This window comes from Kogia breviceps, chromosome 1 (assembly GCF_026419965.1).
Source record: "Kogia breviceps isolate mKogBre1 chromosome 1, mKogBre1 haplotype 1, whole genome shotgun sequence".
In the NCBI taxonomy this organism is placed as follows: Eukaryota; Metazoa; Chordata; class Mammalia; order Artiodactyla; family Physeteridae; genus Kogia; species Kogia breviceps.
Window position 1 is genome coordinate 26,786,350 of NC_081310.1, and position 18,023 is coordinate 26,804,372.

Below are 18,023 nucleotides of genomic sequence, written 5' to 3' on the forward strand. Positions count from 1 at the left end.
AAACTGTTTTTATTACATTAAAAAAGTAGAACACAAAATTCTATGATTATGACTACAAAAATTTCATATGCTTATGAAAAAGCCTAAAATGGAAAAATTCAAAGACTTGAATTACAGTGATATAACTATGAAATTTTATTGTTGTTTAGGATTTCTTCTAATGGCATTATATTGTTTTACCAAACTACAAATTGACGGTTCTTTTTAATATACTGTTCACAAGGAATAATTATGACTATACTGTTTTTTCCTCTGTAAGTTGAATGAAAACACTATTGTTACTTTACGCTGGTTAAATAATAGGAGTACGGCTGCTAAATACTGTTTTACTGGTGATGCCAGTTATGTCCAGCCCTAATCTTACATGCCAGTCTCCATGCAGAACCTGCCCATCCCTTCTCAGACGGCGTGTGTGGATAGGCCCTTCTAAGTGGAGAATACCATGTAGAACCCATCCCCTTAGCAGTAACTGACTAGACAAAGGATGGCTACCTGACTCTCAATCTCTCTGCTGCTTGTCACTGTTACAACCACTCAACTCTGCCACGGTAGCTTGGAAGTGGCTACAGATGACATGGAAACAAACTGACATGCTGTGTTCTAGTAAAACTTTCATTTACAAAAACAGGCAGTGAGCTGAACTTGGCTTGCAGGCTGTAGTTTGCCAACCACTGATTTAAGTTATGAAGCAGAATTTCTCCTAATACTTACTTAAACTAATGAAATTAATGCTTTCATTAAATCAACACTGGTGTGCTGATATGACATAAGCAAAAGGCATAGTAAATAATTTTTCACTGAAATAAATCCTACTGTTTTATTTTAAATCTCTTAATGTTTATTTACCCTGAGTTCAAAAAGGAAATCTATCCTAAATAGAAAGAACAAATTCAAAATGGAGTTCCCCTGTGAGACAATCTATACAGAAGAACTAACTTCACAAATAGGATGTGACCTCAGGTTTTCCAGTTCTTTCTGAATGTAAACTCATATTCACTTAAAGCATAGAAAAATTTAAATTTTCCCTGATAGTCATACCCTGCTTGTCACAATATCAGTGATTTTTTTGTGGAAAATGAAAAGGCAAACACACTGGTTGAAATACATGCATAAAATGATTTGAAGTTTATAATTTCAGTGGAAAAAGACCCAAGGAGATAAAAACTTGCTAGCAACTAGTGCTTATACCCATGATATATCAGTTATTTTAGGAAATTTTATATATATTATCTTCAAACCTTACAACCACCTAAAAGATACTTGTTACCATTTTCAATGGAGCTAAAAAATACGCTATGGAATAAACAGATAAAGAAACTAAAGCTGGGCCAAGGTTACACCATGATTTTGTGGCAGAGCCAGGAACCACAACCCCATGTGTCTGACTCCAAAGCCGGCACCTATGTGGAGTAACGGATACTTTCAGTGACTCCCCACTGGAGGTGGCAGGGTGTAATTCTTGCTCCTAGGGGGCTTTGGATCTCGTGGGCCCATTTTTTTATCCATGGTATTGGGTGTTTTTAGCACTCACTCCTACTGCACCTTCACACTGGACCCCAAGTACTTTTATTGGCATTAATATACAGAAACCCAAATCTAGATTTTTCAAACAAGATATGAGATATATACACATTCTTAAGAGAGTCATTGGATTACCTATCCATTATGCTGGCTAGGGAAGTAAAAATAATGACAAACTCTGATAAAAGTTTGGAAAATGAAAGGAAAATCCTAAAAATTATGTCTTAGGCAACACAATGACACGGAGGATTACTTACCAATAACAATGCCGCCAATGGCTCCAGCATTCTGGATGTTGCGCGCCTTTTCTGCAAACATGCACTGTCCTCTTTGTATCAAAGCGATCTTTCCCATCACTGCCTCAGGGTTAGTAAGCTCGGAACAACCATTGTACGGTTTACTGCTTGCAACAAATCCTCTTGTCTGGCAGAAATAAAAGTAACTTAAGTAATCTTTTATCTTCTCCAATCACTACCTAGTCATTAAAATTCAATATCTAGAGCTTTAAGTAGACCTCACTTCTTTTCTAATGATGACATATACAGTATATATTTAGCACAAATTTTTGTTTTGAACATTTTGCATATTATAGTACCCAACCAATATTTCTACTGTGCTTTGCAGTTTATGAAGCATTTTTACGTAAATTACTAAACCAGATCTTTATAATGACTCTGAGTGAACTAATACAGACGTTTCCATTTTACGTATGGGAAAACAGAGATTCAGTTTACATAACTTGCTCAAAGTCACGATGTTAGTAAGTAGTAAAGTTGGAACCTCAGGCTGACTCACTACATACCCATACCTACACTTACAAGAAGCTGGGAACCATTTTTAAACCATCACTGGTAACAGGAAAAGTTTTTGAAAGAGGGGAAAAATGGATTTAGTCTACATGAATCTGCAAGCAGTTCTTCTTCCCAGAAAAATTAAATCCACCAGAGAACTGATTTTTAAAGATGTGAGTGTAAAGATGTTTTAAGATCCTTCTCTCTCTTAGAAGGTAAACTCCATGAGGGCATAAATCTTCACTGGTTTTTGTAAACTTGATATATAGCAAATATCTAAAATACTGCCTAGAATAAGAGTTACTGAATAAATGAATCAACTATAAACCTACATAGCTTTAAAATATACACTAGAAAAAGTTTAAATTGGGGGTAACAGAGTTCAAAGACCACTGGCTTTAGACGATGAGAATACTTGGGTTCTGGTCTAGTGGCTAGCTTTGCTACCAGTTAGTCAGAGAGTTGAACCTGTGAACTTTGTTTCCTACAGTAAAACTAACAGGATAGACTAGCTTAATGGCCTTCCAAATTTGCTCAGTGGAACCTCAGTGTCTGACGGTCTCCACAGCCACTTGTCCAGAGCACCTCTGCTTTAGCTGTTCCCTACATTAAGCCTCTGAGTTAGATTTTTGTTCAAAGAAAGGTTTCAGTAGTTAAAAAGTTGGAAAACCATTTTTAGATAAGTTAAAGGTATTGCTTTAGAGAACAATATCTGAACATTTGAAGTAAAATTCTATAACCATACTGCATACATAAATTATGACTCAATATTTTCAAGATATGCTTTTAATTTTAATCTACTTTAATCTGGGAGATTAAATATTTAGGTGTTTTAAATAAGTTAAAACTACTAAATTAGAAGAGACTAAGAAATTAGACAATACTTAAATAATATTTGAGTTCAATTTCAACAAGCATATTATAGGTGTACATACCTCTTTATGTTTAGACAGATCTAGCCCAAACTGAGCTGGACCAGCAGTTAATACTACCCGGCCAAAAAATGGGTGAGAAACAATTTGTACAGCTCGTGGAGGTAGCTGCTGTTCTTTCTGTTGTTGACTTGACAATTCAATCATCTCCTGCATAAACCTCAACCCATCTTCCGCGTCAATTGAACTAGCAGCCTAGGAAAGAAACAAATTAATTTTATCCTTTCTTTCTGGAAACTTTCAACTTTTTGATTGCTTAAATACTACTGCACTATAGTTTTCTACTCTAAAATTTCTCCTATCAGTTTTGGTCTCTACCAAATATTTATGGCCTTATTTGTTCTCAAAAATATTACTTCTGGAAATATTTTCTGAATATAACATCTGTAATTTTTAATAATGTCTCTTTCACTGTCCTAGAAACCACTTTTGATACAAATTGAGAAGTGCACTTCCACTAAATGCTCACTTTGCTTGTTTGCTCCTCTGGTTGCCCCTTTAAGAAATAAACCTCATAACTGACCCATATTCCCCTTCTTCCTCGAAATTATGAACCAACAACCAGATTGAATTCAAAACGTAAGTATCAGGCACCTATTACATCCCAGCACTTGACTGGGCACTAGGGACATAATCTTTTACTTTAAGAAGTTTGTATCTAGAGGAGAGAGACATGTAAAATTAGCTATGATAAAATTTCTCAAGTGGGAAAGTGGACTAGTAATATAGACAAAGGAAGCACTGACTCTGTCAGTGTGTACCTGGGAAATATTTGCAATGATTCAAATTGAATCTTAATAGAGGAAAAGCTGAATAGTGCCTGACTACAGGAGGAAAAGGATGAATTCCTAACACCTTATAGGAAAAGTCAATGGAACCTGACAAGGGGTAGAGGATAGAGGAGAACGGAAAGGAGCTGGGAGAAAGAAATGCAAGCCCATCCTGAGATTTCTAGTTTTGGTGACTTAGAGAATGACGATAGGGTTGACTGAGATGGAGAACGAAAGGGTAGAGAGACAGACCGTAGTGGGAGCAGGGAGAGAGAATTAATTCAGGTTTGGACAGATTGAGATTGAGATGCAGAGATGTACGACAGGTAGATTATACCTGGGTTTAAAAAGTAAAGTAAAGTTGGGTTTAAGCAGTAAAGTAAAATCAGGATTACATACATGTATCTATCACGTGTACAAAGATGACAGCAGAGCTTGTAGAAATAGATGACACTATTGAAGAAGAGTACAGTAAGAAAAACATACGACCCAGATTCTTTGGTAGTGCCTACACCGAGTCGTGCCAAGAAGAGCTGCAAAGGAATCTACAAAATAGTGCACAAAGTATTTGGAAAGGTGTTGCTGGAATGCCCTGGAAGCCAAGAAAGGGGTAGGTTTTAAAAAGACACCAGCCAATAGTTACATAAAAGTTCAATCAGAGGAGGACTAAGGGGCTACCGGCTGGCAATCATGTCACTGGTGACCCATGTGAAAGCAATGTCATCAGAGATGTCGTTCCCGCTGCTGGGGAGTGAGGATGAGTGGAAGGTAAGGAAGCAGACAGAAGTCTCATTAGGGACGGAGGGCTGATGCGGCAAGAAGAGGTTATGAGACAGAAACCTGAGGGGAAGGCAAGGTGAGGGGAAGGCAAGGTGGTGGGAAGGCTGAATCCAAGATTATGGGGTATCTGAATATGGTTCTAGGTTGAAATAAGGTGGATAATTTAAAGCCCTCGGGTTATGAAAGCTTTTAAAGCAAAAATCAATAAAAATTTCCCAAAGAGGTATGTTATGTTTCCTAGGCATAGATAAATAAATGCATATTTTGATTTCTATAATGAATAAAGTATTTAAATTCAGCTCTACAGAAACTAAAATAGTGTAAAATAGAGAAAAATATTAAAATGAATTATGAGCTTTTAAGATTATGTTCTAAATAAAATAGTGGAAAGACAAGTGACTGAGAAACAGAAAACTTAGATCTGAGTCCTATATTTGACCATATTAACATAAGCAAATTACTCAACCTACTTGTGACTTGCTTTATACCACAAAGGGGTTGAATCAGATGGCTTTCCAAAATGCTTCCAAGTCTTAAAATTCTGATACTCTGACTTTAAACCACACACTGAAGGTTTTTAAAAAGCCAAATGTCATTATCTTTTTAAAGCTACTGAGACCAAAGAGGACAGAGATGGTGGCTAATTAGTACAGCAATGTCTTACTTGGATTGCGTGTTGAACCAACTGGACTCTCCCATCTTTGAGGTGAATCAAACTCACCCCCATCTTCTTCAAGATTTCTAAATGCTCAGGATTAGTGGCCATGAAATCTCTGGCTCTCAGAGGGGGTTTAGCTCCACTCCTGAAACTCTCCTCTCTGCTAAAAGTAATTACAGGCAAGGCTTAAAAAACCCCACAAGTCAGAGTTGGGAAAAAAAAGCATAAGGCAAACAAATTGCTAGTTTTAAACTAGTGAAAAATGGAATAACTAGAAAGAGTTACTTACCTACATATAACTTAGGTTTTTAATAAGTGGTATAGCTTTCAAATATAGTTTACAGTTACAAAAGCTTGTATATTATCTATAAGGCAGTACTAATCAACAGCATTACAATTATTTGAAGGTACACAATAGGTTGGCTTAAGAGATTTATTACTATTTATTTCTCCCTCAAAAAACAGATGTTTCTCTCAGTATTTTAAAAGCAAAACAGTACTTATATCAGTGAACGATAACATTCACTTAAGAAAAATAATTTTTAAAAATTTCCTAGTAATGGTTTTTCTAATGTAACTATTTGGAAGAAAATGTACTCATTAAGGCAAAAAGTTTTATTCAACAACCAAGAATAAGTACCTCATCAAAAAAATCAAATCAAAACAGTTATTTTCCCTATACAGAAACTACAGATAAAAGGAAAAATATTTTCTACATATACAAAACGTGGAAATATTTGATGAAACTGTTGTGTAAAAATGTGCTCTGGATCTAGAGGGGTGGGATAGGGAGGATGGGAGGGAGATGCAAGAGGGAGGAGATATGGGGATGTATGTATATGTATAGCTGATTCACTTTGTTATAAAGCAGAAACTAACACACCATTGTAAAGCAATTATACTCCAATAAAGATGTTAAAAAAAAAAGTGCTGTGGAAGTTACAAACTATCATACGCTGCCATTATTACTTGGTTCATTAAACAAAAGATACACAGAAAATTTCCGTAATAATAAAAAGACATTACTGCAGAATAAACTTTGCAATCTAACTTTACTCACCAATTTTTAATTTTAATCAGTGATAAGTACATACTCAATATTTTTGATCTAAATGAATGTCTTCTTGGCTGTTATATGTTCCTTACATTCTCTGCCATTTACTAAGAATTAATTTTGATATTAACAAATAAGACATCTTACACTCTGATGATGCCTCTAGGACAGCTCTTGTCCACCACATTTTTCAAGGGTTCACGAATGCTCTGAGCATACAATGGATCGTTAGGGAAGAGAATCTGAGTGTTTGGACAAGTCCAATCAAAATTACTGTCATCCAGTTCTGTATATTCTGAAGTCTAAAAATATAAAAGAATGTTATGTAAATAAAAATAATTATTTTACTTTATAGTTTGTTCAAAGGAAACATTAAGTGAAATGTAAGTATACACAGGATGTAATAAAAGAAAACAAAATAAAACATCAAGGGTACTTCTCCTACCACACTATATTTATAGAATTCTAGTCATGGATTACTTTTTCCTTGGAAAAACAAAACAAACACATAGGAGTAAAAAAGAGTAAGACATTTAGTTCAAAAACATAACCTACTGTGTTCTTCTTAGAGATTCTTTGATTTGTAGTAGACAGCCAAAGAGGTAACAGATGAGCTTCTGTTGTAAAAATGTAATCTTCTATGTCAAAAATAACGTCTTCTTTATCCGCGAATAACAGGTAAAGATATTTAAACATTTCGGCCAAGAAGAAGGAATCCATTCTAAAATAAAAGGTCACAAATAAATCTAATAACATAAAAATATCCAAATGCCAACTATCTGAAAGCCACAGAATCAAGGTCAATAAACCTGTCTACACCAGTACAGACATCCAAAGAACTATAGAATGTATCTATCCCCTGGTGGTAACAGCCTTGACTCCAAGCATATTCCAAGGAAATGAGAAAGACCAGAAGGGCTGCCTACCACACGGTACACTAAATCTTGTCAGTACTGCAGACAAGGTTTTTCTATGGGCCTTCTGAGGGAGAGTTTTCCATTTCTTCTACAGGGAACCAACAGCAGGGAGGTAATGCAGGTGACCTCTACTACTGAGGACCATATAAGAATCTTCAATTAATATTAATTGAACTGGATAAAGTAATATAATTTTGATGTAGCCAATTAAGCGATAACCAAGAAGGCTTTAAAGGTAATCATTTACAAAAAGTTACATGAAAAAAGCACAACACAAAATCATATGGACTATGATGATCACTTTGTAAACATTTGAACACCTGCCAAGTGTGACTTTACAAATGATTTAATGTTATAACGTTTTAATAAACATTTTAAAGGAAAGCTTTTATAAAAAGTAGTAGGAAAAGAGCACAGTCGTTAGATGGAGTCACAATAACAAGGAATTTAATTATATGTGCTACTCCCAAAGCATCCTAACTTTTAGCAGTTACTAGACAGGCCGCATAGTTTCGTAACTGGCCAAGCACAATTCCTGGCACACAGCAGGCACTCAATAAATGTTTGCGAATCCAAGTTTAAACAGCATTACTAAAGAAGGAACTGGTGAGGCAGCTGGACATAGCGGTAAAGAGCTGGGGCTTTGGAAATAGAAAAGAACTTCTGATGACGAGCTATGTGACCAAGGGGATATTATATAAGGACTGTGAGCGTCCGTTTATTCTGAAAGGACATAATAACAATACATGACTAACAGTGGTGCAAAGACTAAATGACATACTATAATGTCAACTATTTAGCATAGCACCCGGCATGCGTATGAGCTCAAAAATAGAGCTATCATTATTTTTCCCAGACATAAATGATGTTTTATTTTGGAACAATAACTGTAATGTTTCAAAACTTCTTTGAACATTTTGGATGTTAATAATTTTATAACGGATAAAATACTTCCCTGTCAATCTGCAATACACTTACGGTAATTTAACTTTTTCTGGAGGACTGACGGTTATTACCATAAGCAAATGCTAGCTTAAGAACTGTAAACTGATGTGCAAGATTTTGATTTTTGGCAAATTCCACAAGTGATTACGAAACAGGTGATTTGTAAATGCTTAGGAAAGACTAGAGACGTGGTAACATCACTGCAGTATGAGTTGGGTAAAGCTAGCAAGTTTGGGTGTTGTATCACAATCTATTTTGTACTTTAAAACCATAAATATGTACACAAATGCAAACACACAGGCATGAAAAATGTCTGGAAGACTGTTTCTAAAACTGCCAACAGTGATTATCTTAGGATGGCAAATGGGGAAAGAACTGTACGGAAGATTTTCATATTCTTTTTGCCATTTACATTCTTTAACTGATCATTTATTATAAGAAAAATACAGATATTTCTTTTTTGAAAACTGTGGGGGGGGGCCGGGGAATGGAGACACTGGTGAGCCAGACAACAGCACTGGTAGCTCCGTAGGGGAACAAGCAACCAAATGCAAAGAGCATTACATGGAAAATTTGAAGGCATAATTATCTAAACCCCAGATCCCTGAAAACAGTAATTCAGTTAATACATTAGATGACTGAGATGAGATTTAAGCCTTCTTTTTGGTCTAGAAATGCACACACACACACACACACACAAAACCCAACAAAATGAAATTTTGCTGGGATGAGTATCAAGTTCTAAGTTTGCACTTTTAAAAAATAAATCAGTTTCTTAAGAGCAGGGTAGAGAACACCCATTTGTCAGCAAGTCATTGTCAAGTATCTGAGGTTAACTGGCCAGAAGTTCACTGTCTGTTAAACGTAAGAAAGCTGCGAAAGCACATCCAAGAATGTGGTAGGACAAGGATTAGGAGTTCTCAACCTTTTGTTGGGCCAAATGCATGCAAGAGACGCAACACTACCACAAGGAACAGTGAGCAGACCAAGTGGTGATCCTCAAGTGGAGAGAGGGTGTAAGTCCACCAGCCCCTCAGAAGATGACCCATCTTGCTCCTGGACCCAGACGGCAACAGCGCTGCTGCACCAAGTGCACCTCGGGCATCGTTAACTCTGGACGTGATGCTTCAAGGGGCACTCTGCACACTGGACTGCGCAACCAGAGTGCGGCACAGGCGGCCGTCAGAGATGCAGAAACAGCGCGCGGGAGGGACACTCAGCAGCAGGAAGAGGAAGGACGCTGAATTTAGAAACACGGAACTCTCTGAACAGAGCAAATCATGTCTTCCTCTATAATTCCTCCACCTGCTACATTTCCTTCTGCTCTAGCGCTAATCACGTGGCTGTGATTACTTCTTTACATACCTGTCTTCTTCACTGACTGTAAGTTACAGGCAGGCAGGGACTGATTCTAATTTATCTTTTCAACCTCTTACGCAAGTGCAGCGTGTGGCGCACAGCAGGCGATTAATTACTGTTCCTTGGATAAGCTGCCTGTAAAGCATATAGTCAAAAGCCTATCTGCCTTGATTAGAATTAACCTTACTAACTGTGTGACCTCAGGCAAGCTCCCCATCTCCCTGTGCCTTGGTTTCTTCATCTATAGAATGAAGATCATAATAGAAATACTTCAGAGGGTGGCTGTAAAGGATCAAGTGAATTAAACACGGGAAGTGCTTAATTAGAAGAGTGCCTGAAATGTAGGAAGCAGCCAAGAAATTTTACAGATAAATACAAAAGCTATCTGCTTTCATTTCTTGCTGTTTTCTGTGTGCCTGCTTCCAGAAACCTATCCATTTCTTAGCTGTGGTCAGGGAAGGAGGTCCCAAGCCTAATTAACTATTATCTAAATGCTCCGAGAGAAGGACTGAGGGTCAATTCTATGAGTAGATAATGAGTGTTGTATTTTACCTGTCCCTAGGTTCCTCTCCCAGAAACTCCTTTTACTACTTTGCTTTTTATAGTTTTCTAGTCCTGATCCTTCAGGACACAGGACGCTCAAGTGACTGTCATATCCCAATCTGCATTTCACATCCCTTTAGTATGTCTCATAGCACATATACAATGCTTTAAAGCCTGTTTATCTGCCTGCCCCAGTGATTCAATGATAGAAAAGACATGTCTTTTTATCTTTAATCTTCAAAACCTAGTATAACTCTGGCACATAAGACACCTCAGTAAATATTTGTGGAGTGAACAATTGCTAACCAAATGAACAAACTTCAGTGTTCATTTAGAAATGTGTTGCTATGTTCTGGACAGTTAAAATAACAGAATCAAATGATTTCAGAATAAGTGGAATGTTAGGGAATATCATATTAACCAAAGGGTGCTTTTCCTATCTTGAATACTCCATGTCAACTATATCTATCCAGTATCCAATGAAATAGACACTGCCAGTGGTGCTCCCCAGCTCTCCAAATCAGCAACAGAAAAAGAATATACACATCAACCACGATATTGCTTTTGAGGAATTCTTGACTGAACAGGAATCATAATCCAGATCATTAGTCATCATCTTGATAATTTCTAACATTTTACATAACATAAAAAACTACTAACAAATAAGAAAACCCCAACTTTCCTAATACTCCAAAGACCAAGGTTCTGATGTTTAACAATCATTTATTTATCTATTTAAAAATCATTGGAGCACCAACTATATGCCAGGCACGATGGTAAAAACACAGACTTTTCAAACAATTTAAAATAAGCCTATTCAAGAGAGTTTAAAAAATAAGCACAATGAACTAAGGTTTGCATCTTCCAATACCCTTTGTAAAAGCATTAAGCTGATCTGAAGTCTGACTAATAATATTTTGTGTTGTTTCAGAGTTATCTGAGGAAAGGGGAGGTTAGGAATTGTTTTACCTGTCCTCATGACTTCCAGTACGAACATCCTTCATGGCAGCAAATCCACAAGGCACTCTAGCATATTTATTTAAATTTTCAATAAGTGTTTTCCCTACTTCAAGGTAGTAAGGATCTCCTGTAGCCTATTAAAAAGGAGAATATATGTAATCATATACATAGCTTACATAGTACCATATAACCATTTATTTATCAAATATTTATTGATGGATGCCAGGCATTTTATCAGGCACTAGAACCCATGTTACATAGAACCTAGTTCTGAAAGTAAGCCATGGATCTGCTTTATGAATTTCTTAAATACACAACTGGCAAGCTGCACAACTGTACATCTCAGGCTTTGGATGAAATTTCTAATGCCCAGAAAGGCTGCCTGATTAAAAGAAGGCAAGAGACATACTTTAGAAAGCAGCTCTAGAATATAAAATTTCTCTTTAAAGAAATGCTTCGTAAGTATTTTGAAAAGGCATAAAACTTAGATGTCAATTCTTGCATCTTTCAATAACTCTATGAACTAGGTGAATAAGAACGGTGATATATCCAACCAGTATAACATTAAACAAGAATTCTGAAAAGCCGATACTATTACTATAAGATAGTGAGTTATCCAACAGAGAATAGGAGCTAAATAGCAAAAAGACAGTTAAATTAGCTTACTTTATACAAGAAGTAGGTACTTTCTGCAAATTCTGGCCTTAAAGGATGTTGAGCCCAATGCACCCTGAAATCTGTGGTAAATGCCTAGACAAAACAACACACAAATAGGCATAAAAATGTGATTTAAAAAAATAGGTAGTTCTAGAATATATAGTAGTATATAAATTAGATCACAAACAAGAAAAAATAGTTAAAATATTGATAACAATTTTCATCTATAAAATGAAAGTTATCACTGCTTAAAATCACAATTCATTTTTGTGAAGGCTGTTATTTTTTACCAATTAAATGGAATTGCTTTTTTAAATGATCACTTTGGCTATTAGGAAGCTTAGGAAAAGCTATGACCTCAGTAATGCCACTACACAGGTCCTCATTGTCTGCATAATTGTGTTCTCTTCTTTTTTGTTATCTCCACTTTTTTCTCTTAATTATTAAGTCTCTCACTCTCCTATTTCTATTTTAGCATATGCTCTCTTTTTTGAGTCTCAAATCCTCTGTGGCTTGAAACAAACACTTTAGGAAGCCTTCTAAATTGGTGAGATGCTTAGATATCTCACAGAGGGTAGTCAATAAGTAGGGATAGAACAAGGCCATACACAAATTTGGAAATTTTTAATGGTACATTTCTGGAAAGCCAAAAGGTATGCTATTAAAATCTTATGGTATCAAGCTAGCAAGAATACTTATTACTAACATATAAAAACCAGGGAGAATATTCTTAAGCAGCGTGAAGAAGAGCTAACATTTCCAAATTTCCAGGGAGCATGTGTGATCAGCAAGAGTATGTTCAATGTATATTGTTTTCATAAAATAAGCTTTAGAAAATAAAAAGTACAAAAGTCTCTCTAGCTGGTGGGTAAGTGTAAAAGTTAGAATGAGACACTATGCAATGGCATGGATTAGAAAAGGTTGAGAAATACCAATTTGGGATTTTTTTTAAACATTAAATTAGTAAACTAGCAGCATTATCCTAAACTAGACTTCTCTTAATACACGAGGAAAAGGAAAAACATATACAATACTGTGTAAACCAAAAATATATTAATTAAATAAACTATTTAACCAGGAAAAATGAAAAAGAACAAACCAACCTTGAAGATGGCATCTTCTACCTTTGAATTAGCAATCTATAGTATATGTAAATTAGAATTCCAAAGATGATTTGCTTACCTCTGGTAGAAAATTGTGTTTTTTAATCACCTGATATAACATTTCATGAGTTTCAATAGCAGGTCTAATATCCCCCTTTAAGACCTAGAAACCAACAATAACAACAAAATTATCCAGTAAAATATGAGTTGACTTTATCTATAATCATTATATAAACAGAAAAATGTAGATTAATACAATTTTGAAGTGTGACTCTGTTTTGGTAATTCAGTTTTAGAGATCACAAATGCACTTAATTGTAATCATTTTACTTTAATATTAAGAGAATTAAAAGAGGTTTTTTTTACCTGCAAACCTGGAAAAAAGGCAAGCAAAGCATCCATCCAAGTCCGAGCATTCAGCATTGGCTTGTGGATATGCACATCAAGTAGAAGAGGTGGCTGGCTTATGTACCTCATTATGGCATCGTAGTGCTAAAAAAGATCACAATATGTGTTCACGAAAGTAGATGAAAAAAGCTGTACTATTCTAAACACAGCATGTCATTAAATATGTGAAGAAAAATGAAACCCGAATTTACATATGAATAAATTTACTAAGTAATTGTTAATTAACTATGAAAATAGTTAAATTCCTTTAGATGGAAATCTTTGTAAAATATACTATATATACTCCTCTGTGTTCTTAAACTCTGATGCAGAATACTAAAAACTATAGATAAAATGGGACCTTCTGAAGGGTATAGAACTGAACATCACTATCCTGCAGGATTGTGGCCCAAGGATGCTCTTACATCCTCTTGAAATACAGTTACAGGCTTCTATATCACAGAATTAGTTTCATTTTCTCCTTTGTCTAGGAAGTTTGCTCCCTAGGCAGCTAACATAACATTCTGGTGCTCATCTACCTAGACTAATGCATCTCATCACTGTTGCCACTCTTACGGTATACTACCTCTGCCTTTTATGGTCTTAAAAACTCTTTTCCCCTTCTTTTATCTTCTAGATATTTCTCAGCCTTGACAACAACAGGTTGAGCTGTCAATGAATGATAAAAAACCAATATAAAAAAAATTTGTCCTCATGCAACTCAAGAAAATCTTGTTATAATCTAATAAATGATATATTAAATGATATATGTAATAGTGTTTCTAAAAGTATTCAGTGATGACTTATTAGGACTTTTACTAGGTTTCTTCCCTAACTCATCTATTATTTATTAACTATTATTGAGTACCTGATAGAGCTTAAAGCACTGTTCTAATCACTTCATATGCATTAGCTCATTTAATCCTCCCAATAAATAGTACTAGCATTCCCATTTTGTGGATAAGGAATAGAGGAAAATATCTAAGTTACTTGCCCAAAGCCACAAAACCAGTGGCACAACCAGGATTTAAACCCACACAGGAGAACTCCCATACTTTTAACCACTATATTGTACTATCTCACAATAATGTGGGTGAACTCATGGATGGGCAAAGAAATGGTAAATTATTTTGAAAAGAATGTACTGACACAGCTGATGAGTTTACTATAGTTAATTTCAATTTGCTTTAATTACAGACAAACGCAATCCGTTAGGGTTCAATAATCTCTCCCTTCTACCCTAAAAACACGCCCGTGAGTCTGATCCACACTTAAGAGTTACAGACCTGCTTTTGAACTGAAGACTCACTGGTTTGTTCAAGTCTCCAAAGCCCTGCACACTTGGTGTGGTCAAGGACTAGGCCAAACTTCCAAACTATTCCAAAAAGAATTAGAATCCAAAGGAGAAAGCTTTGGATTTCAATAAATTCTCTTCCTTGTATAAAAGATTAGGTAAAACTCAAATCTACATATTTTATTACTCACTGGAAAATCTTGAAAACTTCTGATGATAGATGAAAATAAAACTACTTTGTAAACTAGTTTTTGAAATGTATGTAGTGTTTACCCTGTCCCTGTCCAACATCATCAGGGAATACTGACCAAAAAACTACTACACATTTAAGAATAAGTTTTCAGAATGTCACTTAGATGACTGAGTTTCTATCAAAATCTGGCAAATTAAATTGGCTCTAAACATAATACAAAATTGGAACAACTTACTGTATTAAATCTTTCCAGAAAGCTGTCATCTCCAAGCAAGACATAGGCTTTCAACAGATATTCATAATATGAATCAATCCCTGCTCCAACTCCACTATCTGTGGAAAATACATATAAATGTGATTTTTTAATTAAACAAGTCTTAAAAATTCTTCATAGAATACAGTAAAGGTACTAGTACACTAAGAATGAAAAATGAGTCTAAACATGAAATTGTTGAAAGTGAAAATTACATATTTACAGAAATATTAACCTTACTATATGAATAATAGTTCCTTTGTTGATAAGTTTGTATGTTAAAAAAATTCTTGCTTTGCAAAATTGGCTACAGAAGTCTTTATTTTAAAGTCTTATTTAAAAGCAGGAGATACTAGTTTTAAGAATATTTTTAAAGCTTATTTTCTTGGGGGCTTCCCTGGTGGCGCAGTGGTTGAGAATCCGCCTGCCGATGCAGGGGACACGGGTTCGTGCCCCGGTCTGGGAAGGTCCCACATGCCGCGGAGCGGATGGGCCCGTGAGCCATGGCCGCTGAGCCTGCGTGTCTGGAGCCTGTGCTCCGCAACGGGAGAGACCACAACAGTGAGAGGCCCGCATATCACAAAAAAAAAAAAAAAAAAAAAAAAAAGAAAGCTTATTTTCTTAATGAGGAACTTCAAAGAGGAAGCACTAGCAGGTATTATTATGCAATTACTGGATCCTTAATCAGTTAGCCATCAATCTTTACAGTTATAATAGATATGAAAACAACACTGCTGCTGTTTGGAGGTGACAGTTCTAATTGCTGAAGCTAGCACAACTGCTGGCTTCTTCCTCCAAGATCATCATAGAGGACCAAAGAAAGAAAATAACAAGAAGAAAACTTTAAGAACTTGGTGGGGGATGGAGGGGGAGGGCTTTGTTCTGGAGCAGAAGGCAGCCAGGCATAGCTATGGAAGGATCAAACAGTAGAAAAACTGCTGGAGCTTTGCTCTTGCTTCTCTCCTACCACTGCCTTAAGGTACAAAGTCTCCTCCCATGCCTGCTACAACTCAGATCTATGCTCCAGGTAGCCTCAGGAATGAAATCAGGGCACCACAGAAGTACTGTGTGAGGAACTGAACTCAAAATGAGGTGGGAACTAATTTTAGACATTCTCTTCCCCACCCTTTCCCCTCCAAACTCTTAAGCCTGGTGAATCACAATCTAAATTATAATTACAATTACAATCTTAGAAATCCCTATACTCAGGGCACACGCCAGGCCAATCAAATCAGAATCTCCAGGCATCCAGGCACTGGTATTTTTAAAAACTTCTTAGAATTCATCCCTAAGATAACTGGGTCTGACAGGGATTAGAATTTGACCTCTCCACAAAGTAGGTGATAAGTGAACATGAACTTATAGGACAAAACCATTTAAGATGCATGACTTTTTAAAAAGAAAAAGAAAATACTGGTGTAGGGGTTTATCAGAGGAAGAAAATATTAGAACAGGCAAACCAAGAATTTAAAATTAGTCTAATAAACACACTAAAGAGATAGGGAAGATATCAGCAACACAAAAGGAGAAGAAAATAAATTTTTAATTGAGAAGAAATTATGGAATAAAAATATAACAAAATTCCATAATAGATGGGATACATAGCATCTAGGATACAGCTGAGGAACAAATTAGCAAACTACAAGACTGCATGTAATAAAAGGAATTGCAAAAAAAGATAAATAAAAATGAAAGAGATAAAGTAACTTCTTAAAATAGATCAACTTTCAGCAATTAAAAACACAGATTTTAAATTGAAAGGGCCCACAGAATACCAAAAGGAGAGATAAAGAAAATTCTACACATAAAATTATTGTGACATTTTCAGAAATTTCTCTTTGTCGTTGATATTCTTAATTTTCCAGAGAAAAAGGAGATCACAAATAAGGGCATAAAATCAGAATAACAGATTTTTTATTTTTTAACAGAATGTAAGAAAACAATAGAGTTATATTTTAAAAGACTTGAAAGAAAAGAACTTGAACAGAAAATTATTTACAGCCTAACTGTCTCTTAAATATGAAAGCATAATAAAATTATTGTTAGACATGTAAGGCCTCAGAAGCTACTAAAAGCTACTGAAAACAGTTTGGGATAAATACTTATATAAGAAGAGAGGCAAATCTAAGAGATGTTGCAAGAAATATACAAAGTACAGGTGACAAAATACCTTGTTAAAGTTTATTATCTTTAAAGAAAGAGGGAGGGGGGCAGCACTAAGACCAAAACAAACATTCACAATCAAAAAGAACTAAATATCTATATGATATCAACATAACAGAGGATGAGGGTTGGAACAGAGGGAAACAAAAGGATGGGAGAGCATGCTAAAGTTCATGTCTCACTAGAAGGTAAATATAGCTTTCAATTAAAAACAAAAGGATTAAAAGGAAACAGAAAAGGTGAGACACACTGAAATAATAAGGTAGTATAAATAAACCCAAATATATGAAAAATACCAATAAACATAAATGGACTAAATTTACCAATTAAAAGACAAAGACTGACAAATGGATTTTTGTCAGTAAATCTGTAAAATCTATAAATTTTACAGAAGTTACACTTATGGCATGAGCACCTACAAAAATTGAAAGTAAAAGGACAGAAAATGACTTATCAGGCAAATATTAAGCAAAATAAAGCCCATGTAGCTGCACTACCAACATATTAAATAGACTTTAACACAGTATTATTAGAGATGGTCACTACATAATAATGAAAGGTTCAACTAAGAAAAGACAGCAATTTTAAATGAATGCACCCAATATATAAATATATAAAGCAAAAATACAACTACAAGGAGATACTAATAGGTTCATAATCATTGTCAGAAATTTTATCCACCTTCTTTAATTCTTCATATGTCAAGCAAACAGAAAATCAGCAAGGACCTGCACAACGTTAAT

General features: G+C 35.4%; 1 protein-coding gene across 9 annotated transcripts in view; it reads right to left on the bottom strand.

Moving 5' to 3' along the window:
- EDEM3 (ER degradation enhancing alpha-mannosidase like protein 3) overlaps positions 1 to 18,023 on the bottom strand; it is an 83,523-nt gene that overhangs the window by 33,840 nt on the left and 31,660 nt on the right. For 3 of the 9 annotated variants that reach the window (XM_067029390.1, XM_059040618.2, XM_067029407.1), the window contains exons 9-18: positions 15,100 to 15,197; positions 13,357 to 13,482; positions 13,070 to 13,153; positions 11,897 to 11,980; positions 11,240 to 11,364; positions 7,062 to 7,227; positions 6,654 to 6,808; positions 5,459 to 5,615; positions 3,248 to 3,439; positions 1,779 to 1,944 (exon numbers count right to left, since the gene is read on the bottom strand). In XM_067029390.1, the coding sequence (XP_066885491.1) occupies positions 1,779 to 1,944; positions 3,248 to 3,439; positions 5,459 to 5,615; positions 6,654 to 6,808; positions 7,062 to 7,227; positions 11,240 to 11,364; positions 11,897 to 11,980; positions 13,070 to 13,153; positions 13,357 to 13,482; positions 15,100 to 15,197 (1,353 nt within the window). The remainder of the gene's footprint in view (positions 1 to 1,778; positions 1,945 to 3,247; positions 3,440 to 5,458; positions 5,616 to 6,653; positions 6,809 to 7,061; positions 7,228 to 11,239; positions 11,365 to 11,896; positions 11,981 to 13,069; positions 13,154 to 13,356; positions 13,483 to 15,099; positions 15,198 to 18,023) is intronic. The other 6 variants (XM_059040628.2, XM_067029412.1, XM_067029396.1 and 3 more) reach the window with 3 other exon arrangements.